This window comes from Apodemus sylvaticus, chromosome 4 (genome assembly GCF_947179515.1).
Source record: "Apodemus sylvaticus chromosome 4, mApoSyl1.1, whole genome shotgun sequence".
Lineage (NCBI taxonomy): Eukaryota > Metazoa > Chordata > Mammalia > Rodentia > Muridae > Apodemus > Apodemus sylvaticus.
Window position 1 is genome coordinate 142,671,472 of NC_067475.1, and position 18,650 is coordinate 142,690,121.

General features: G+C 40.2%; 1 protein-coding gene and 1 pseudogene across 7 annotated transcripts in view; one reads left to right on the forward strand and one right to left on the reverse strand.

Annotated features, from left to right (window-relative positions):
• The window catches only part of Ect2 (epithelial cell transforming 2), a 63,570-nt gene extending 45,682 nt beyond the window's left edge, over positions 1–17,888 (forward strand). For all 7 annotated transcript variants that reach the window (XM_052180728.1, XM_052180727.1, XM_052180733.1 and 4 more), the window contains 3 exons: positions 12,529–12,636; positions 13,713–13,856; positions 16,622–17,888. In XM_052180728.1, coding sequence (XP_052036688.1) covers positions 12,529–12,636; positions 13,713–13,856; positions 16,622–16,711 — 342 coding nt within the window. In that variant the 3' untranslated portion in view covers positions 16,712–17,888. The remainder of the gene's footprint in view (positions 1–12,528; positions 12,637–13,712; positions 13,857–16,621) is intronic.
• On the reverse strand, positions 5,957–6,081 carry LOC127683918 (uncharacterized; annotated as a pseudogene).
• Positions 17,889–18,650: the final 762 nt, after the last annotated feature.

Here is an 18,650-nt window from a genome sequence, read left to right on the forward strand (position 1 = left end):
CAGCCTTGTCTAGTCCCTGATTTTAGTGGGGTTGCTTCAAGTTTCTCTCCATTTAGTTTGATGTTGGCTACCTGTTTGCTGTATATTGCTTTTACTATGTTTAGATATGGGCCTTGGATTTCTGTCCTTTCCAAGACTTTTTAGCCTGAAAGGATGCTGAATTTTGTCAAATGCTTTTTCAGCATCTAATGAAATGATCATGTGTTTTTTTTCTTTGAATTTGTTTATGTAGTGGATAGCATTTATGGATTCCTTATATTGAATCATCCCTGCATCCCTGGGATGAAGCCTACTTGGTCATGGTGGATGATTGTTTTGATGTGTTCTTGGATTCGGTGGGCAAGAATTTTATTTAGTATTTTTGCATCGATATTCATAAGGGAAATTGGCCTGAAATTCTCTTTCTTAGTTGGATCTTTGTGTGGTTTTGGTATCAGCGTAATAGTGGCTTCGAAGAAGGAGTTGGGTAGTGTTCCTTCTGTTTCTATTTGGTGGAAAAGTTTGAAAAGTATTGGTGTTAAGTCTTCTTTGAAGGTCTGATAGAATTCTGCACTGAAGCCTGTGCTGTTTTTGGTTGGAAGCCTATCTGTGAGCCCTTCTATTTCTTTAGGGGTTATGGGTCTGTTTAGATGGTCTCTTTGATCCTGGTTTAATTTTGGTAATTGGTATCTGTCTAAGAAAATGTCCATTTCCTCCAGATTCTCCAGTTGTGTTGAATACAGGTTTTTGTAGTAGGATCTGATGATTTTTTTGAATTTCCTCGGTTTCTGTTGTAATATCTCCGTTTTAATTTCTAATTTTGTTAATTTGGATACTTTCTCTGTGCCCTTTGGTTAGTCTGGCTAAGGGTTTATCTTGTTGAGTTTTTTCAAAGAACCAGCTTTTGGTCTTGTTGATTCTTTGTATGGTTCTCTCGTTTTCTACTTGATTGATTTCAGCCCTGAGTTTGATGATTTCCTGTCTTCTTCTCCTCCTGGGTGAATTAGCTTCTTTTTGTTCCAGGGCTTTCAGTTGTTCCGTTAATCTTCTAGTGTATGCTCTCTCGAATTTCTTTTTGGAGGCACTCAAAGCTATGAGTTTTCCTCTTAGCACTGCTTTCATTGTGTCCCATAGATTTTTGTATGTTGTGCCTTCATTTTTATTAAATTCTAAGAAATCTTTGATTTCTTTATTTCTTCCTTGACCAAGGTATCATTGAGTAGAGTATTGTTCAGTTTCCATGTGTATGTGGGCTTTCTGTTGTTTTTACTGTTACTAAAGACCACTTTTACTCCATAGTGATCTTATAGGAGGCTTGAGATTATTTCAATCTTCTTATATTTGTTGAGGTCTGTCTTGTGACCAACTATATGATCTATTTTGGAGAAGGTACCATGAGGTGCTGAGAAAAAGGTATATTCTTTTGCTTTGGGATGAAAAGTTCTCTCTCTATATATATCTGTTAACTCCAATTGGTTCAAAGCTTCAATTAGTTTCATTGTCTCTCTGTTTAGTTTCTGTTTTCCTAATTGGTCCATTCGTGAGAGTGGAGTGTTGAAGTCACCCACAATTATTGTGTTCGGTGCAATGTGTACTTTGAGCTTTAGTAAAGTTTCTTTTATGAATGAGGGCACCCTTGTGTTTGGGGCATAGATTTTCAGGATTGAGAGTTCTTCTTGTTGGATTTTTCCTTTGACCAGCAAGTAGTGACCTTCCATGTCTCTTTTGATGACATTAGGTTGAAAGTCAATTTTATCTGAAATTAGAATGGCAACTCCGGCTTGTTTCCTGGGACCATTTGCTTGTCTTCCAGCCTTTTACTCTAAGATAGTTTTTGTCTTTGACACTGAGGTGTGTTTCCTGTATGCAGCAAAATGTAGGGTCCTGTTTAAGTAACCAGTCTGTTAGTCTATGTCTTTTTATTGGGGAATTGAGTCCATTGATGTTAAGAGATATCAAGTAGTGGTTATTGCTTCCTATCATTTTTTTATTTTAATTTTATATGTGTGTGGTTATCTTCTTTGGGTTTGATGAAAGAAGGTTACTATCTTGCTTTTTCCAGGGTATAGTTTCCCTTGTTGTAATGGTGTTTTCCCCCTATTATCCTTTGTAGGGCTGGGTTTGTAGAAAGATATTGTGTAAATTTGGTTTTGTCATGGAATATCTTGGTTTCTCCATCTATAGTAATTGAGAGCTTCGCTGGGTATAGTAGTCTCGGCTGGCATTTGTGTTCTCTTAGAGTCTGCATGAGCTCTGCCCAGGATCTTTTAGCTTTCGTGGTCTCTGGTGAGAAATGTGGTGTTATTCTGATAGGTCTTCCTTTATATATTACTTGCCCTTTTTTTCTTACTGCCCTAAGTATTCTTTCTTTGTTTAGTACATTTGGGGTTTTGATTATTATGTGACGGGAGGTATTTCTGTTCTGGTCCAGTCTGTTGGGAGTTCTGTAGGCTTCTTGTATATTCATGGGCATCTCTCTCTCTTTAGGTTAGGGAAGTTTTCTTCCATAATTTTGTTGAAGATATTTGCTGGCCCTTTAAGTTGTAAATCTTCACTCTCATCAATGCCTATAATCCTTAGATTTGGCTTTCTCATTGTGTCCTGGATTTCCTGGATGTTTTGGGTTACAAGCTTTTTGCATTTTGCATTTTCTTTAACTGTTGAGTCCATGGTTTCTATGATATCTTCAGCATCTGAGATTCTTTCTTCTATCTCTTGTATTCTGTTGTTGATATTTGCGTCTATGGTCCCTGATTTCTTCCCAAGGTTTTCTATCTCCAAAGTTGTTTCCCTTTGTGCTTTCTTAGTTGTTTCTACTTCTGTTTTTAGATCCTGGAAGTTTTTGCTCAGTTCTGTCATTTGCTTGTTTGTGTTTTCCTCTAATTCTTTAAGAGATTTTTGTGTTTCCTCTTTCATGACTTCTGCCTGTTGATCAAGATTCTCCTGTATTTCTTTAAGTGATTTTTGCATTTCCTCCTTATTGGCTTTTGTATTCTCCTGAATTTCTTTCAATGATTTTTGTGTTTCCCTTGTAAGGGCTTCTAATTTTTGATCCATTTTCTCCTGAATTTCTTTAAGTATGTCCTTCATGTGTTCCTGTACCAGCATCATGACCAGTGATTTTAAATCCAAATCTTGTTTTTCTGGTGTGTTGGGGTATCCAGGACTTGCTAATGTTGGAGAATTGGGTTCAGATGCTGCCATAATGCCTTGGTTTCTGTTAGTAACGTTCCTACTTTTGCCTTTAGCCATCTGGTTCTCCCAGGTATTAGATGGTCTTATTGTCACTGGCTGGTGCTTCAACCTACTGTGGATCTTTAAGGTTATCTCTGCAACACTGGATGACTGGGTTTCTTCTGGCAGATTACTGATATGCTCCCTTCCTCTTTTGTGCCTTTGGAGCCCTTCTCTGTCTTGCCTCAAGCAATGTTATACTTAGGTTGTCAAGGTTAACCAGGTGTTCTCTGTCTGCTCTATTATGGAGCGAAGATGTTGTGGTGGGGGTCACTTCCTCTTTTGATTCTCACATAGGACACAGGTCCTGCGATGGACTGGCTTGCAGATGAACCACCTATGTGCTTAGTTCCTGAGTGCAGGCAGACCCCTGGCGGTTTGCACCACCAGAAATCTAAAGCTCAGGGTGATACAGTACCTAGTGATCCTTTTCTGTCCCTGGCAGGCAGCAAATATGGCCGCCAGGCTTCTCTCCTTCCACAGCTTCCTGGGCAGGACACAGCCCCAAGCCTGGCGGGCTGGCAGACAAAACCAGCCTACATGCTCAGTTCCTGAGTGCAGGCAGACCCCTGGCGGTTTGCACCACCAGAAATCTAAAGCTCAGGGTGGTACAGTACCTAGTGATCCTTTTCTGTCCCTGGCAGGCAGCAAATATGGTTGCGGGGCTTCTCCCCTTCCGCAGCTCTCTGGGCAGGACATGGGCCCTGAGCCAGGTGGGCCGGTAGACAAACCCGCCTATGTGCCCAGTTCCTGAGTGCATGCAGACACCTGGCGGTTTGCAACACCAGAAATCTAAAGCTCAGGGTGATACAGTACCTAGTGATCCTTTTGTGTCCCTGCAGACAGCAAATATGGCCGCGGGGCTTCTCTCCTTCCAAGCTCCCTGGGCAGGACAAGGGCCCGAGCCAGGCGGGCTGGTAGACAAACCCGCCTATGTGCTCAGTTCCTGAGTGCAGGCAGACCCCTGGCGGTTTGTACCACCAGAAATCTAAAACTCAGAGTGGTACAATACCTAGTGATCCTTTTCCGTCCCCAGCAGGCAGCAAATATGGCCGCGGGGCTTCTCTCCTTCCAAGCTCCCCTCAATTCTGATTTTTTTAAATCAATGGTTTTTGGACTTTTTTTTTTTTTTTTTTTTTAAATTCCTAGTACCATAGCACTTGCTTCTTTAGTTGTTGAAGTCTCCATTATGATCTGTAGTCCCAGGGAGTCCTCAGCCCTACCTGCAGCCATCTTCTTGTCTTAGCCTCTCATACTCCAGGATTACCACAGCAGTTTTAGGCTGTCTACTGAGTAAAATAAGCATGATTATTTTATTGTATATACTGTTTGATTTATTGTGAACAGTTGTAAATGAGTTAAAGCTTTCAGGATGAAAGAAAACTTTACAACAGTCCGTGTGAAACTAAAGCCAAGAATAATGAATGATGATTGATAGCAAACTCTAGGACTCAGGAGGCATGTTTATTCTCAGTCAGACCTTTTATCTGTGTGAATTTCATACTCTGTACCCCAATCCCACTCTTTTCCTCTCACACCTGCCTTCCACCCTTGCAGCCTCCCCCACAGAGAAAAGAATCTCCTTGTGGAAGCTGTAGTATGTCACAGTGTGTCCCACAGTTACCCTTTTGTCTGGCTCAAGGCTTCTGGCTTCTGCTATACTATCAATATTGGAACCACTGGGACTCCTGTTGTTAATCGGATATCCTGTTGTTACCCTGTATCATGAGGATCCTGTGGTTTGAATCTGAAGGACTGACCCCCCTCGTGCACTCCAGGAGTTCATTGCTGGGGTAGATGTTAGAGAGGGCAAATACACAGCCCTGGATGGGGCCTGCCTACTCTCCACTCTCACACCATTGGGCCAGCTGCTGGCCTCCCACCCAGCCCCCATCAGGGTCAGCTCTACTGTTGCAGAGGTGAGGGATAGGGCCACCTCATGCCCATCCATTGGCTAGCTCATCTGCAACTGTTGCATTGTTGGCGGGAAGGACGCTCTTCCAAGTATGCTGTCTGGCTAGGTTGAGGGTCAGCTCTTTGTTTACTTTTATACTCCAAGAGACAGTTCTGCAGAGTGCTCAAGATATCAACATGTCTGTAAGAGAGGCAGCCCAAATCAGGACATCCACCTGGCCTTTGGTACCAGACGCCCTCCTCCCCCAGCTGCAGCACAGTCCAGGTTCAGGTGACATCACTGGCTACTCACATCAGGCTGTTCATACCCCTGACTCTCCAGTTCTGTCTCTTCATTGTGCCCACATCCTTCTGTTTCTCTTTCAGTTCACCACCACTTAATTGTTCTACTTAGTAGCTCTTAGGGTCTCTGAGTGTCTGGGGTCATCTCAGAAGTGGTCTTAGGAGCACTTGCTATGTCCAGCTTAGGCATTAGAGTGCTGGTCAGTGGTCATCTCGGGCATGGCCTAGTCCTCCAGGCCTCTGTGGTGCCAAACTGGTGGTCATCTAAGGCTAGCTTCTTGTCCAGGCCCTAATGTTACTGGTCTGGTGGCCAACTTAGGCGCAATTCCTCACTGGGTCCACCCGAGTGGCCCATGCAAGGCTCACTCCTGCCTGGGGCCCATGGTCCCAGGTGGAGTTAGTTCTTCAAGTATCCAGTTTGCTCTCCACCCTGGATGCCTATCTGGGCCTTTGAGGCACCAAACTGGTGATCATCTCAAGCTAGCTCCCCATCTGGGACTCCTTCCCCCTGGACTGGTGGTCATGCCAGACTTGCTTTCTTCAGGGAATGGTAAGGTTACTAATCATTTAAATGTTCACAAATCAGAACAGAGTGAAGACATAGCCTGTCCCTGCCACCTACTGATGTACATGTGACATAGCTGTCACACCTGTAAGTCCTCTAGGGACAGGGCAGTCAAACCTTTATGTTATTCCTGCTCCTTAATTATCTGATGCCTATGTTCTGTGTTTTCAGAATGTAATGTGTAAAGTTTAGTCTGCTTCAAGAGTTACCTCAGAATGTATACAACAAAATTTCTGGTTTCTTGACAACATTTCTTAGTCAGGGAGGTGTTTTTTGTGACACACACACCCGCCCACACCCCCACACCCCTTTAATGCCAACAGTATGGTTTTATGAATAAATGAACTTAAACATTGTTGTCTTTTGCTAATATAGTTAAGTCTAGAAGTAACTTGAGAATTAAATGTCCTATGCCATCATTTTAGTATTTTTGACACTGACTCAAATGTTTCTAATAAAATAAAAAGTATATCTATAGCTTGGCTGGAGAGGTGGTGGTTCTGTGGTTAAGAGTACTGGCTGTTCTTGCTTAGCACTCAGGTGCTGTTCCCAACACCCACTTGCTAGCTTTAAACACTATCCAGTTGGGGGGGGGGGCTTCTGTCTCCCATGTCTTTCTTCTGTGGGCATTGGCATGCATGCAGTATTCATTCATATATGCATACAGGTAAAATACCCAAACACATACATAATAAAATGTTCTATGTTGTGATTTTAATTATTGCCACTGATTGCTTATGAGTAACAGTATTTTGATTTTTCTCATCTTGTAAGGAGAATTATAACTGAAGGGGAATAGACACAGGACCTGTAGGAAGATATCTGTTCTTGTGAGCCAGTATTTTTTATAATGAACTTATATGTGATTTTCATTTATAACTATTCTGCAAATCATATGTAAGATGCACATATCACTTAGTATTCAAAATCGTTGGATCTTGAATGTTAAGATCCCAAGTGTTCCAGATTTTAGATTTTTTCTACATTTTGAAATATTTGCATAATGCGTTAAATTGGGTATTATGCAAGTTTAAACCTGCAGTTCTTTTGTTTCTTATAGTCTAAAGATAATACGTTTTGTGCCTGTGGGAGCCAGGGTGGTGAGCTTTAGACTGGAAGGAAGACAGGCTGGGTGACTCATGTATTAGATGCTTTTATTGTCTTAAGATACCAGAAATGTGAGATCAGGTTTAGTGTGCACGCACGTTAGCTAACATTCATAAGTAAACTTGTGAGCTGTAACTGAAGCCCCCTTTCATGTGCAGTTGACTCTTTATACCTCAGGAGAGGCCAGTGTCTACTTTTTAGTCTTAGATTCAGCCCTTTTGTTTCTGTTTTCATCTTGGGTCCATAGGCATTGGGGGTGATTGAAAAGCTGCCTTCACATAGCTTCTATGTTTGACATGCTTGACTAAACTGTAAATGTTTTCACAATTACAGAATTGTTTCAGAAAATATGAGGCTGAGCTTTGTTTTACATTTCATCTGAGAATCTCAGAAAAACTAAAAATAAAGGATATTTTTGAAAGCGCTGTAATTACTAATGAGGAGCCCTGCTCTGCAGGTCTGCCTGTCTTCTCAGTCTTCTCCATGCTTAGAGGACCAGGAGAGTGCGCCCCTCCTCCCTGGACCCTGCCCTAGAGCCGGGCCAGGCATTTCCCCTTTGGTTCCTTCTGAAGGGAAAGCCTTCTTGGGTTGCAAAAGACCTTATGTTTATCTTCTCAACTCAGAAGTATTTCTTTCAGAAAGTAACCATGAAACCACTTTTCCCTTCTTAGTTCTTGGGTAGTTATTATATGTTCATTAATAGTTATAGCAAAAAGAAAATATCCAACAAAAGAAGTTAAAAAAGTTAAAAGTAAAAATGTTATAGCAATAGGAAAATGGAGCATGGACTTGCTAACACCAACCTTTTCTTATATCAATTGCTAGAATTTATTATATGTGTATAAATGTTTTGCCTGCATGTATATGCATGTTCCATGTGTGTGCAGTGCCTGTAGAGGCCAGCAAAGACCATCTGGTTCCAGACGTGGAGTTCGCAGGTGGTTGTGCGTTGCCCTGGGTGCTGGGAAGCATGACTGGGGCCTGTGGACAGTGGCGACTGTGCCTTACTGCTCAGCCAGTCCGCACACCCCCAGCCTTACAGTTTAAATTCCTCCATTGTAAAGAACATGTTATAAAAATTGAGCATAGGTAGAGTTTAGCTTCATTATAAACTGATACTTTTTTAATTCAAGGAAAAATTTTAGTTATAATATACATTTACTTATGCTATGACTTTCAAAAATGGTATTTGTACATAAGAGTAAAGACAAATCAAATAAAACAGGTATGCTCCAGTAATGCAGGTCCCTTCCCATCCCATCGGTCTTCCGTTCAGGAGTGTGTGGTTCTGTTATGTTTTGTCTTTCCAGAAACAAAAGAATAGGTATAAGCTTTCTTTGAAAAGGTATATTTATTAGAATCACCTAGGCCCTAGGCAACTGTCTCTATAACATCATACATTGGTAGTTAGGCTGTTTCTAAATTTTTTTTCCCCGAGACAGGGTTTCTCTGTGTAGCCCTGGCTGTCCTGGAACTCAATCTGTAGACCAGGCTGGCCTTGAACTCAGAAATCCGCCCGCCTCTGCCTCCTAGAGTGCTGAAATTACAGGCGTACGCCACCACGCCCGGCTCTCTAATTTCTTTTCGTAACTAGGTAAATCTCTGATACATTAGGTTTTTGGCCAGCCAGATTGTTTTACCTAGTCCTGGTTCACAAAATTTTCCAGTGTACTCATTGACATTTTCAGCTTCCTGTGTTTAAAACAGTGCCACAAGTTGAATAAGTCAAGTGCTCAGAAAGAATATTTAAGTGCTTGAACTTCCCGACGAAGAGTAGGGGTTCGAGTTGTGTGTGTTGATGGCGCAGGACTCAGTCCCTGGCTGCTTCTTAGCCAATAGCACGCTGCTCACATTAGTGCTCCTTCTGACTTCTGTACGGCAGCATTGTAGGTGTGTAAGGCAGCATTGTAGGTGTGTAAGGCAGCATTGTAGGTGTGTAAGGCAGCATTGTAGGTGTGTAAGGCAGCATTGTAGGTTTTGTTTGCACAGCTATGAAATCATAATCCTGTCGGGAAGCAGCGCACTGCTTCAGTGTGTACTTAGTGTGTGGTGCTGTGTGCAAAGCAGGGCAGGGAGCAGAACCTCACTGTTCACTGCAGCATGAGGGGTGTGCACTCACGTGGGGTGCCAGGCACTGCAGGAGATTAGAAGAGCCTCGGGCCTCTTAGGACTTTGAGCTGTTTGGTAAAGTAGTGAAGGCACAGGCGTGCGGTGGTGGTTTCCCTTAATAACATTCGTTAGGAAGTATGTAGGAATCCTGCTTTAAGGAACACACACACTATTTTAAGGTTTGTATTTGGCTAGGGTTACAGTTCAGTGGTAGAGTGCACATCTTGGCAATTTCCAAGACCCGCTTTCAATATCCAGCACAAAAATAATGAAACAGAAGTCTGCACTATTGAGTCCTTGATAACTATTCCTGAGTGAGGATGTTAATACACAGGTGCTAATTCAGCTTTTGTTAGTTTGCAGATTTCTCTTGTCTCTAAAAACCTATGGAAAACTTTGGAATTTGACAGAATGATCCCTAAGATAATTTCTAAAGAAAATACAATGATACCTAGAGTATTTAGTAGTGCTAATACTACCATTTGAAATAGTAAATTATATTTAAGGTTTAATGTGACATTTCTTTATTTGGTAGCACTGCTGTGCTCTTGTTCAGAAAGCCCGGGGGATAGTTGATAGGAGTCCGTTCTGGTTCCATGTAGGGTTCCGGGATTGATTGAAGTCAGGCTTGCAGACAGACAGATGCCTTCCTCACTCACCGATTTCATCTTTCTGGCTCGAAAGTTGTACTTTAAAAACACTACAGTGGTTTTCTCTTGCCTCTCTCTTCCCCCCATGCTCCCTCTCTCTTCCTAGTCTTCTCTCCTCTTTCCACGTGGTCGTGGCCTGCTCTCACCTCTATCTTTTCTTTATCTCTTTACTTTTCTCTTTTCTTTTTCCTACTTTTCTATAATAAAGCTTTAAAACAACAACAAAAGAAACGTTGCAGTGATTAGAATAAATCGTACTTTTTAAAAGTTTATATATGAACCTATAGGAAGGGTAAATTTACAAAACTATTTCACACAGATGGATGTTTTGCCTGTGTGCATGTCTGGGCATTCAGTGCACACGAAGGCCAGAGAGGGCACTGGGTCCCGGGCTCCGTGGTTACAGATGGTTGTGAGCTGACACGGTGGTGTTTGGAATCACAATGGGGTCTCCTGGAAAGCAGCCCTTTATTGCAGGGCCATGTCTTCAGCTCCAGAATAGATGGTCATGAAATAAGGCTATCATGCCAGTGTAAACTAAAGTTATTAGCCCATGGCACTACAAAAATTCATTAAGTATTTAGAACTTAGTTGTATATCCTTTTTCTTTCCCCATAAATTATAAATAGGAGTTAAGAGTTTTAACAAAAGAGGTGTCAGTATGTTAATAAGGAATGTAAAATAAAAATGAACAAAAACAAGAGAAGTAATGAAAGTACAGTTGTTATTTATTTTTGACTAACTTTTTTTGTAAGGTACAGATATCTACAAGTACTGTTAGCTGTTGGGGATTGGATTAGTCTGTAATTTAGCAGATGTGTCAGATGGAAAAAGTGGGTCTGAAGGAAGCAGAATGACTTGTTGTCTTGTTTTTAATTTTTAATGATTGCACTTATTTCTAGCTATGTGTGTGTGTGGGGGGTGGTATGTGACTGAGGGAGGTGGTATGAGGGGGTGGAGGACAGAAGAGCACTGAGCCTCTGGGCCACACTTAGGGCACATGGGAGTCTCCCAACGGCGGCGCTGAGGACAGCAGGGCAGATGGGGGTCTCCCGACAGCACTGAGGACAGCGCACTGGTTTCTGCTACAAGAGTGTGTGAATTAACACCTGGGCTATATCTCTGGCCCCAAGTGTGATTACCTTAATGAAGAAACCAAGAAAGCTTTGGCAAAATAAGCTATTTGGCTGCTAATGGTGGAGAGCAAAATAGGCATACATATTTGACTTTTGTTTTATTTTAAATAGCCATTTAAAATAAATAGCCATTGTGATTGTAGGACATGCTGCTTAATACTTTGTGTTTGTAGTTTGGCATTTCAGTCAGTTCTGAGTACTATCAGACTTTTCCTTGTGAGTGTGTTGGCTAGACATGCTGTATATATATGTATACACACACACATACACACACACACACACAAGAAGACTTTCAGAAGAAAAACTATACAATTCTGCAGTTACAGACTGGTAGTGCTAACTTGTGGCTTCTCAGTGCCTGAAGAATGAAGTCATGATCTTTTTAGTCTAGATTTATGGATTTAAAGTGAAAATCCTTCCTAGGAATAATGGGAAAACTTTCCTTTGAAAATCCAAAGTAATATCTGTAATTACTCTGAGAAGGGCTGTTTGGTACTCTAGATGTAGTGGGATCTGGGAAAATGGAGCCAGTAGATGAGGCTGCCTAGAGTCTCCTACAATAGCTTTATTCAGAGCAGCAGACAATCTATAATAACCTTGAAGGTTAAGAAGAGTCCTGTGAATACATTATGCAGTCATACACATAAGCTCCAGGAGGCAAAAAACATGTTTTCCATAGAGACATAGAAGCAATAGCCAGCGGTGCTGAATAACGTGAAGTAAATGTTACCCCTGTCCGCCACACCTGGGAGGGACACGGAAACACATTCCAAGAACAACTCCCTGTTGAAGAACAAGACTCATGACTTGCTTTCTTGAGTTTTCTCACAAGCACTAAGAATTCCCCTCGCGTAACTCCATGCTTGGCGGTATTCTGACGCAGGTTGTCTTGTTTTAAAGGTAATTTTAGCTTATGGTTCTTTGCTTACTCTAGGAGGGCATTTGCTCCTTGGAAATGTACTCTATAATCTGTGAGCCCTCTACTTTGGAAAGAGCCCTTCACTCATATTTACACAAAACATTTGCAGTTTCCAGGGTGTCATATACCACCCTGATGATTTCCATAGGGACTCAGGACGTTGGGCCAGAACTTCTAATTTAGATATTTTTCCAGACACAAACTGAGGAAGAAAGTCAGGTGTGAGTCTCTTAAGGAAAGCGTGTGCTTTGTTGGCTGTGAGGCATAATTTAAAAGAGCATTCGCTGTTTTAAATCATGTTCAGTTTAGGGCTGTTACTAAGATTTTGTATGGATGCATTCCCTGTTTGAGTTATGTGGTCTACAGTGAACTGTTCATTTACACAATAAGTAACTTTCATTATCACCAAGTTAACTGTTTTGCAGGGTAGAAATTAAGTACTTTACACTTTTGTCAATGGTGGTAGGTGGCACTATGGGTCAGATCCAGGACATAAGTGTTTACCACTGAGCCACATCCCAGCCCAAGTCACATGTCTGAAGTAGCTTCATTTAAAAATGTTATCATATGTAGGAATGTGTTTAATGGTTTGATTTTAGGAACAGTTGGATTTTGAGCTTTATTTTTCAACAGGAGAATCTTATGTATGTGGCCGATCCAGAATCTTTTGAAGTAAATACAAAAGATATGGATAGTACGTTGAGTCGGGCATCTAGAGCAATAAAAAAGACATCAAAAAAGGTGAGTACTGGTTAATAGCTCTAAAATGGACGTATCTCTAAAATGTACTTTTCACATTAAGTTAAAAGAATGCTGCCTTCAATACTAAGAATAGTTTAGAGATGTTGTGAGGACCTGAGTTCTGTCTCTATAACCTGTGGAGCTGGGCATTAAGACATTGATACTCCTAGGTCTGAGGAGGCAGAGTCAGGAGCATTCCTGGACGGCGATGGTCAGCTAGTGTAGGACTTGGTGAGTTCCATGCTAGTAGAGATCCCATCTTTAACAAAAAATTAGCACCTGATACACATCATGGGGGGGTGTGCTCACATGCATGCACGCATGCACGCACGCACGTCTACAACAAAACTGATCGATAGTACTTGGAAGTGATTCACAGATTGCATTCTTGTTGTAATGACTATTGTATGAACCACTCCAGTGAGTTCTTGGTGTTTTAGATATAAGTGCATTTACATTTATCCTAAATCATGCCAAAACCAGTTTTCAGCAAAGTATGACTTGAGTTAGGAAACCTAGGATCTATTCATGCTGTCGTCTTATATTAATAATGGGAAGCAGAAGCGAGCTGGGTGTGCTGGTGCAGAGGCAGGTGGGTCTCAGTTCCAGGCCTGCCTGGGCTGTGTAGAGAGAATATGTCACCACAGGGCATCCTCTGAAAGGGAGGCCCTGTTCTACCTTTATATATGCCCTCATTTAACACATGCAACATAGTTGACAAACCAGATAGAGTATGATTCAGAGGAACTCCTTCAATTGCAGTGAAGAAACTGGGCTTTAAGCAGTTCTGGATTACACATCTACACTGTGTCAGAATAAGAGAAAATCCTTAGTTGTGGTTTAACTGAGGATAAAACTTTTTAGCACACAGAAGTCTGGGGTCCAATCCCAGCCCTACAAACAGGAAAACAGAAAACAAGCAACCCACCAATCTCGTGTCCTGGGCTGGCTACCTTCCTTCTACCGCGTCCTATTTGTGGAAAGTGATAGATTTGACTTTCTTTGTGTAGACAGATTTTTATGGACCATCTTAAGTTTGTCTAGCTATAACTAATATTAATGCTTTTAAACTTTAGGTCACAAGGGCGTTCTCTTTTTCTAAAACTCCCAAGAGAGCCCTGCGCTTGGCTCTTTCATCATCCCATAGCTCAGAGGGAAGGAGTCCTCCGAGTAGTGGCAAACTTGCTGTGAGCCGTCTGTCCAGCACGTCCTCCTTAGCAGTAAGTATTGGTTTACTGTGGTGGTGAAGGGCTTTCTTAGATGTATATGTTGGTATATTTTAATAATGTAAAGCAATCTTCTACTTAAAAAAAAAACTTTTTATAGGTTTTATTTTAATTGAAATTTTTAGGTTAGCTTATGAAGTAATGGAGTTTATTTTATTGTCTAAACATCTAACTTTTATTTTACTTATAAAAGCAACTGAAAGATCCTGCCCTCCCCCCCCCCCCTTTTTTTTCTGAACCAGGGTCTGTGTAGCCTTGGCTGTCATGGAACTACTATGTAGATCAGGCTGGCCTCAAACTCTCAGATCTGCCCTCTACCTTAACCTCCCAAGTGCTGAAATTAAAGGTGTGTGTACCCATGTCCAGCTAAGAGTCTCCTTTCATTGAGTTAGATGCATACCTACTATTTAGTTTCTTGGATGTGAAATTTTTACTATAACCGAGACATATTCTAATTTCAATAAGAAGAGAAACATGTTTTGGCCTGGCTTATCACTTTATAAATGTTATATTTCTATTTGATGACTTCCAGTAACATTGGGCTAAGGTTTATTTCTTTTCAATTGGCTTGATATATAGCATATAATCTTTGCAACTAAAGTATAGAGAGATGTCTCTGGAATCTAAAGTTGGGCAAATACTTAAGTGTTCCTAAACAGTTTGTATTCACGTTTAGAATGATTAGGCACCATCCTGCCTCCTAGAAGACAGCTACTAATTGTTTTTTCTTTTTCAAATTTCAAAAAAAAGTTAGTCCGGCTGGGTGGTGATAGCGCATACCTTTAATCCCAGCACTTGGGAGGAGGCAAAGGCAGGCAGATTTCTGAGTTCGAGGCCAGCCTGATCTACAGAGTGAGTTCCAGGATGGCCAGGGCTACACAGAGAGACCCTGTCTCGAACAACAACAACAACAGCAACAACAACAACAACAAAGAAAGTCAACACCGACATTTGTGAAGAATTAGGAGCTATGCCAAATAGTAATGGAAACAAGTCTCATGAAGTTTAGTGGGAGTTCATTGTATTCGAAACTTGTTTATTTTTATGAGTACACCATTGCTCTCTTCAGACACACCAGAAGAGGGTATCAGATTCCATTACAGATGGTTGTGAGCCACCATGTGGTTGCTGGGAATTGAACTCAGGACCTCTGGAAGAACAGTCGGGTGCTCTTAACCGCTGAGCCATTTCCCCAGCCCATGTATTCGAAACTTGTATTTGTGGTAGAAAACACTCTTCTCCATCCAGTCACTTTCTGTGGGTTTGGGCTTTTGAATCTACAATTTTATTGTTGCTTTGAATTGATAATTAGGTTAAATAGGCTTTGCATATTGCAAAATAAAGATGTTTTTACAACATCTTTAAGTTCACAAGAAGCAGGTTTTTAAAATTTTTTCTTTGTTAGGAGAATGATCGTCTAAAGGAGAGTGGTGTGGCTGGCAACAGGTGGATTCTTGTCTTGCACTGTGCCTTTCCTAGAGTAAATCATAAACTGCTGGGGAGGAGTTCCTTTGAACCCCATGTTGTATCACTCGCGTGGCAGTGTTTTAGTGGTTTCCTCCCTTTGGGTGGTCAGAGTGAGTTAGCTTATAGCCAACCCTGAGTTTAGGGATAGCTAGCCATTATATGAATTTCTAAGAAGTAGACTTAGTTAATCCTGATGGTGCCCACTCCTGGGCTTTCACCTCTGTGTGTTTTGGGTGGACATAGCTTAGAATTCTAGTGATGATTGACTCTCATCTTTGAAACAATAAGTCTAGATTGCTCAGCAACTTAATAACTATTGGGTTGTTTTTTTCTTTTTTTTTTTTTTTTTTTGTTTTGTTTTGTTTTGGTTTGGTTTTTGGTTTTTTGGATTTGGTTTTTTTTTCGAGACAGGGTTTCTCTGTATAGCCCTGGCTGTCCTGGAACTCACTCTGTAGACCAGGCTGGCCTCGAACTCAGAAATCCACCTGCCTCTGCCTCCCAGAGTGCTGGGATTGCAGGCGTGCATCACCACCACCCAGCTTAATAATTATTGTTACTCACAATGCTGTGGTTTTTAGGTTTCATGTGGAGTGAAATGTACACCCATGAAAATGCACGCATATACGTATTGGAATTGTGCATACAACACAACACTCTTTGGGAATATATGACTTAATTCTAGATTATTTCCATGATGTTATTTTTATCCTTCCTAATTTTGTTTTAAAAAATAAGAGGGGCCTGGAGAAGGGGTGGGGGAGTTCTTAGCAGTTAAGAACTTTTCCTGCCCTTTCAGAGTACCCAAGTTTGGTTCCCAGGACCCACACCCACACCCATCTTTAAAATAAGAATTAAGAGAGAGCCAATTGGATGATGACTCAGCAGGTCTAAGGTACCTGCCTCTACGCCTGAGGACCCAAGTTTTTACCTAAAGAACCTACTGACTCACAGACTAACACTGAGCCATCAGTGCCTCATAGAAAAAAAGATACCAGTGCTGTTACTGAGCCAGCATCTTCTGCTGAAGTTAATTAACGTCTGCTGAATCAGTCAGTCATCTAGCTTTTGTTTGAGAATGCTAAACTAGTTTTAAGTGTGTTTTATTCTGGCTCCATAATCGGTTTTATACCGATTCCTCTGATCGGTAAGTTTTATATTTAAAGAGTCTGGAACTGTTAGTGTCTTGATTGTCATGTTAATTAGTAGACGGTGAGAATGGTAGGCATGGCTCTGAACTCTGCTACAAGTTTTGAGAAGAAAAATGTAAATTATATTTGCCTTGTCTTTTATAGGGTATTCCATCTCCCTCCCTTGTCAGCCTTCCTTCTTTCTTTGAACGGAGAAGTCATACATTAAGTCGATCTACAACTCACTTGATATGAAACTTAAATCCCATGGGACCTCATACTTCAATAAGATACTGACTTATATGGTACATTGAATTAGCACTTGGTAAAAGTTGTAGAGAAGATTAGTAACACTAACCAACACTGTTTTATTTTCTTGAAATACATTTTTCAAGATAGTCTATGTAAAAAAAAAATATTGATTTTTTTTTTTGATGTAATTTATCTCTTTGTTTGAATCTCCCATCTGAAGAACAGTGACTTAAGTTATTCCTGATACTCAGTAGCTTTGTAGCCCTGATACAGTAAAATATTGGTGGGTACAAAATACTATTGTGTATTTGTATAGTATTTTGAATGAATTTTGGGAAGTACATATTTGTGTATCTCAATTTGTGCAGAGACTAAACAGCAATGCAATACTTGCTGAATAAAAACCTCTGATTATATTCTAGAGGTTTGTCCAGATGATTGTTTGATGTATTTAACTGCTCTTTTGCAGTTGATTTTCTTTTAAAATAAGAGATCTAACACATGAATTTTGAAAGATAGACCATTATTAACCATATAATTAAGATCATTTGGAATTTTCTTTTGCAAATTGAGATAAGAGAAAGATTACAAAACATTGTATATGTTGCGAAGATATTAGTATGTACTTTATAATTGTTTCAGAGACTTATTTTAATTTTATTTTCTTGTTCTAGACACTAGCAGATCTTGATTTAGTTTTGACGACTGTATTGAATTTATTTCAAAGGATAAGATCATGAGAAAACTTAAGAATTGCTTCTGTTCTCTGTACAGTTGTTCTGAACTTGTCTTCAGTTTTGCTAATCAATCGCCTGTGAAATGCATAGATATGTGTGGGCAACTTTTTATTGTGGTCATATCATTAAATAAAAGATTGGAAATTTATTGGCAAATTTTGTGAATCTGCAGTTATCTTCTACTTTAATATTTCTTATAGGCAGTAATACAGAATGACTGGGTTCCTATGACCAAGTGTATTTTATTTCCTACATGTTCAAGGGAGTATTACAAGTCTCCTTGTTACATAATTTTCAATAATCTGCTTTAATGTTTAACTGAGTGTATTTTTTCTGTACTGTGTATGTGCTACTTCACAGGCTAGTAAATGACCTCATTTTGCTATATTTTAAAAGCAGTTAAATTAGCAAGAACTTTGTAAATAAATAGCTTTAAAATGCAACTATCTTTTGTGTCCTGTCGTAATTTCTTCAGAGAAGTTTTCATCGACAAATGTGAATGTTTCCTTAGTCGGTGGACTGTTGTGTGTTTATCTTATTCATGTGTATTACTAATGGTTTTGATATTTGTATACTGGGCTCTATGTAGTATGGGGTTTAAGCTCAACTTTACAGAAGAGAATGTAAATCCTGTATTTCATTTAAATTATGTTTATGTCTATTATACATAATTTAATTTCTCTCCCAGGAGAAAACACATAGCCTTTCTTGTTTTATTGGAGATGGAGGTATTGTCCTACCATCAAAGACTGAATTTTCCGGGAAATAACAGAAGTTTTGAACTTGGAAAACTATTGGGTGTATCTTTTAAAAATATCAAATAAGTGTCTGGGTTTTACCATTAACTGTCTGCTGTAGGGCATTGGTGTGTTCCTGTGATCAGATAAAGGCAGATTGCTTATGCCGTTGAAACATAAAAGTGTGTATTGTACAGAATTATCAGCAGCATTTCCCTCTACTGAGAAAGTAAGTAATGCATGTATTATTTATTATTAAGGCTTTTACAATTGTTTTAAAGCTTCTAGAGCATCAGATAGTGTTCTTTCAAGAATGCAAGGGTGATTTAATATCAAGATATTTATGATTTATATTGACAATAAAGGTGGGAGACAATAATTCATCACCAAATTTCAAAGGGTTGATTAGTTAAGTTCCGAGGACCACTTGGCAGCAGAAATAGAGCAGCTCTATTTGGTGCTGGAGAT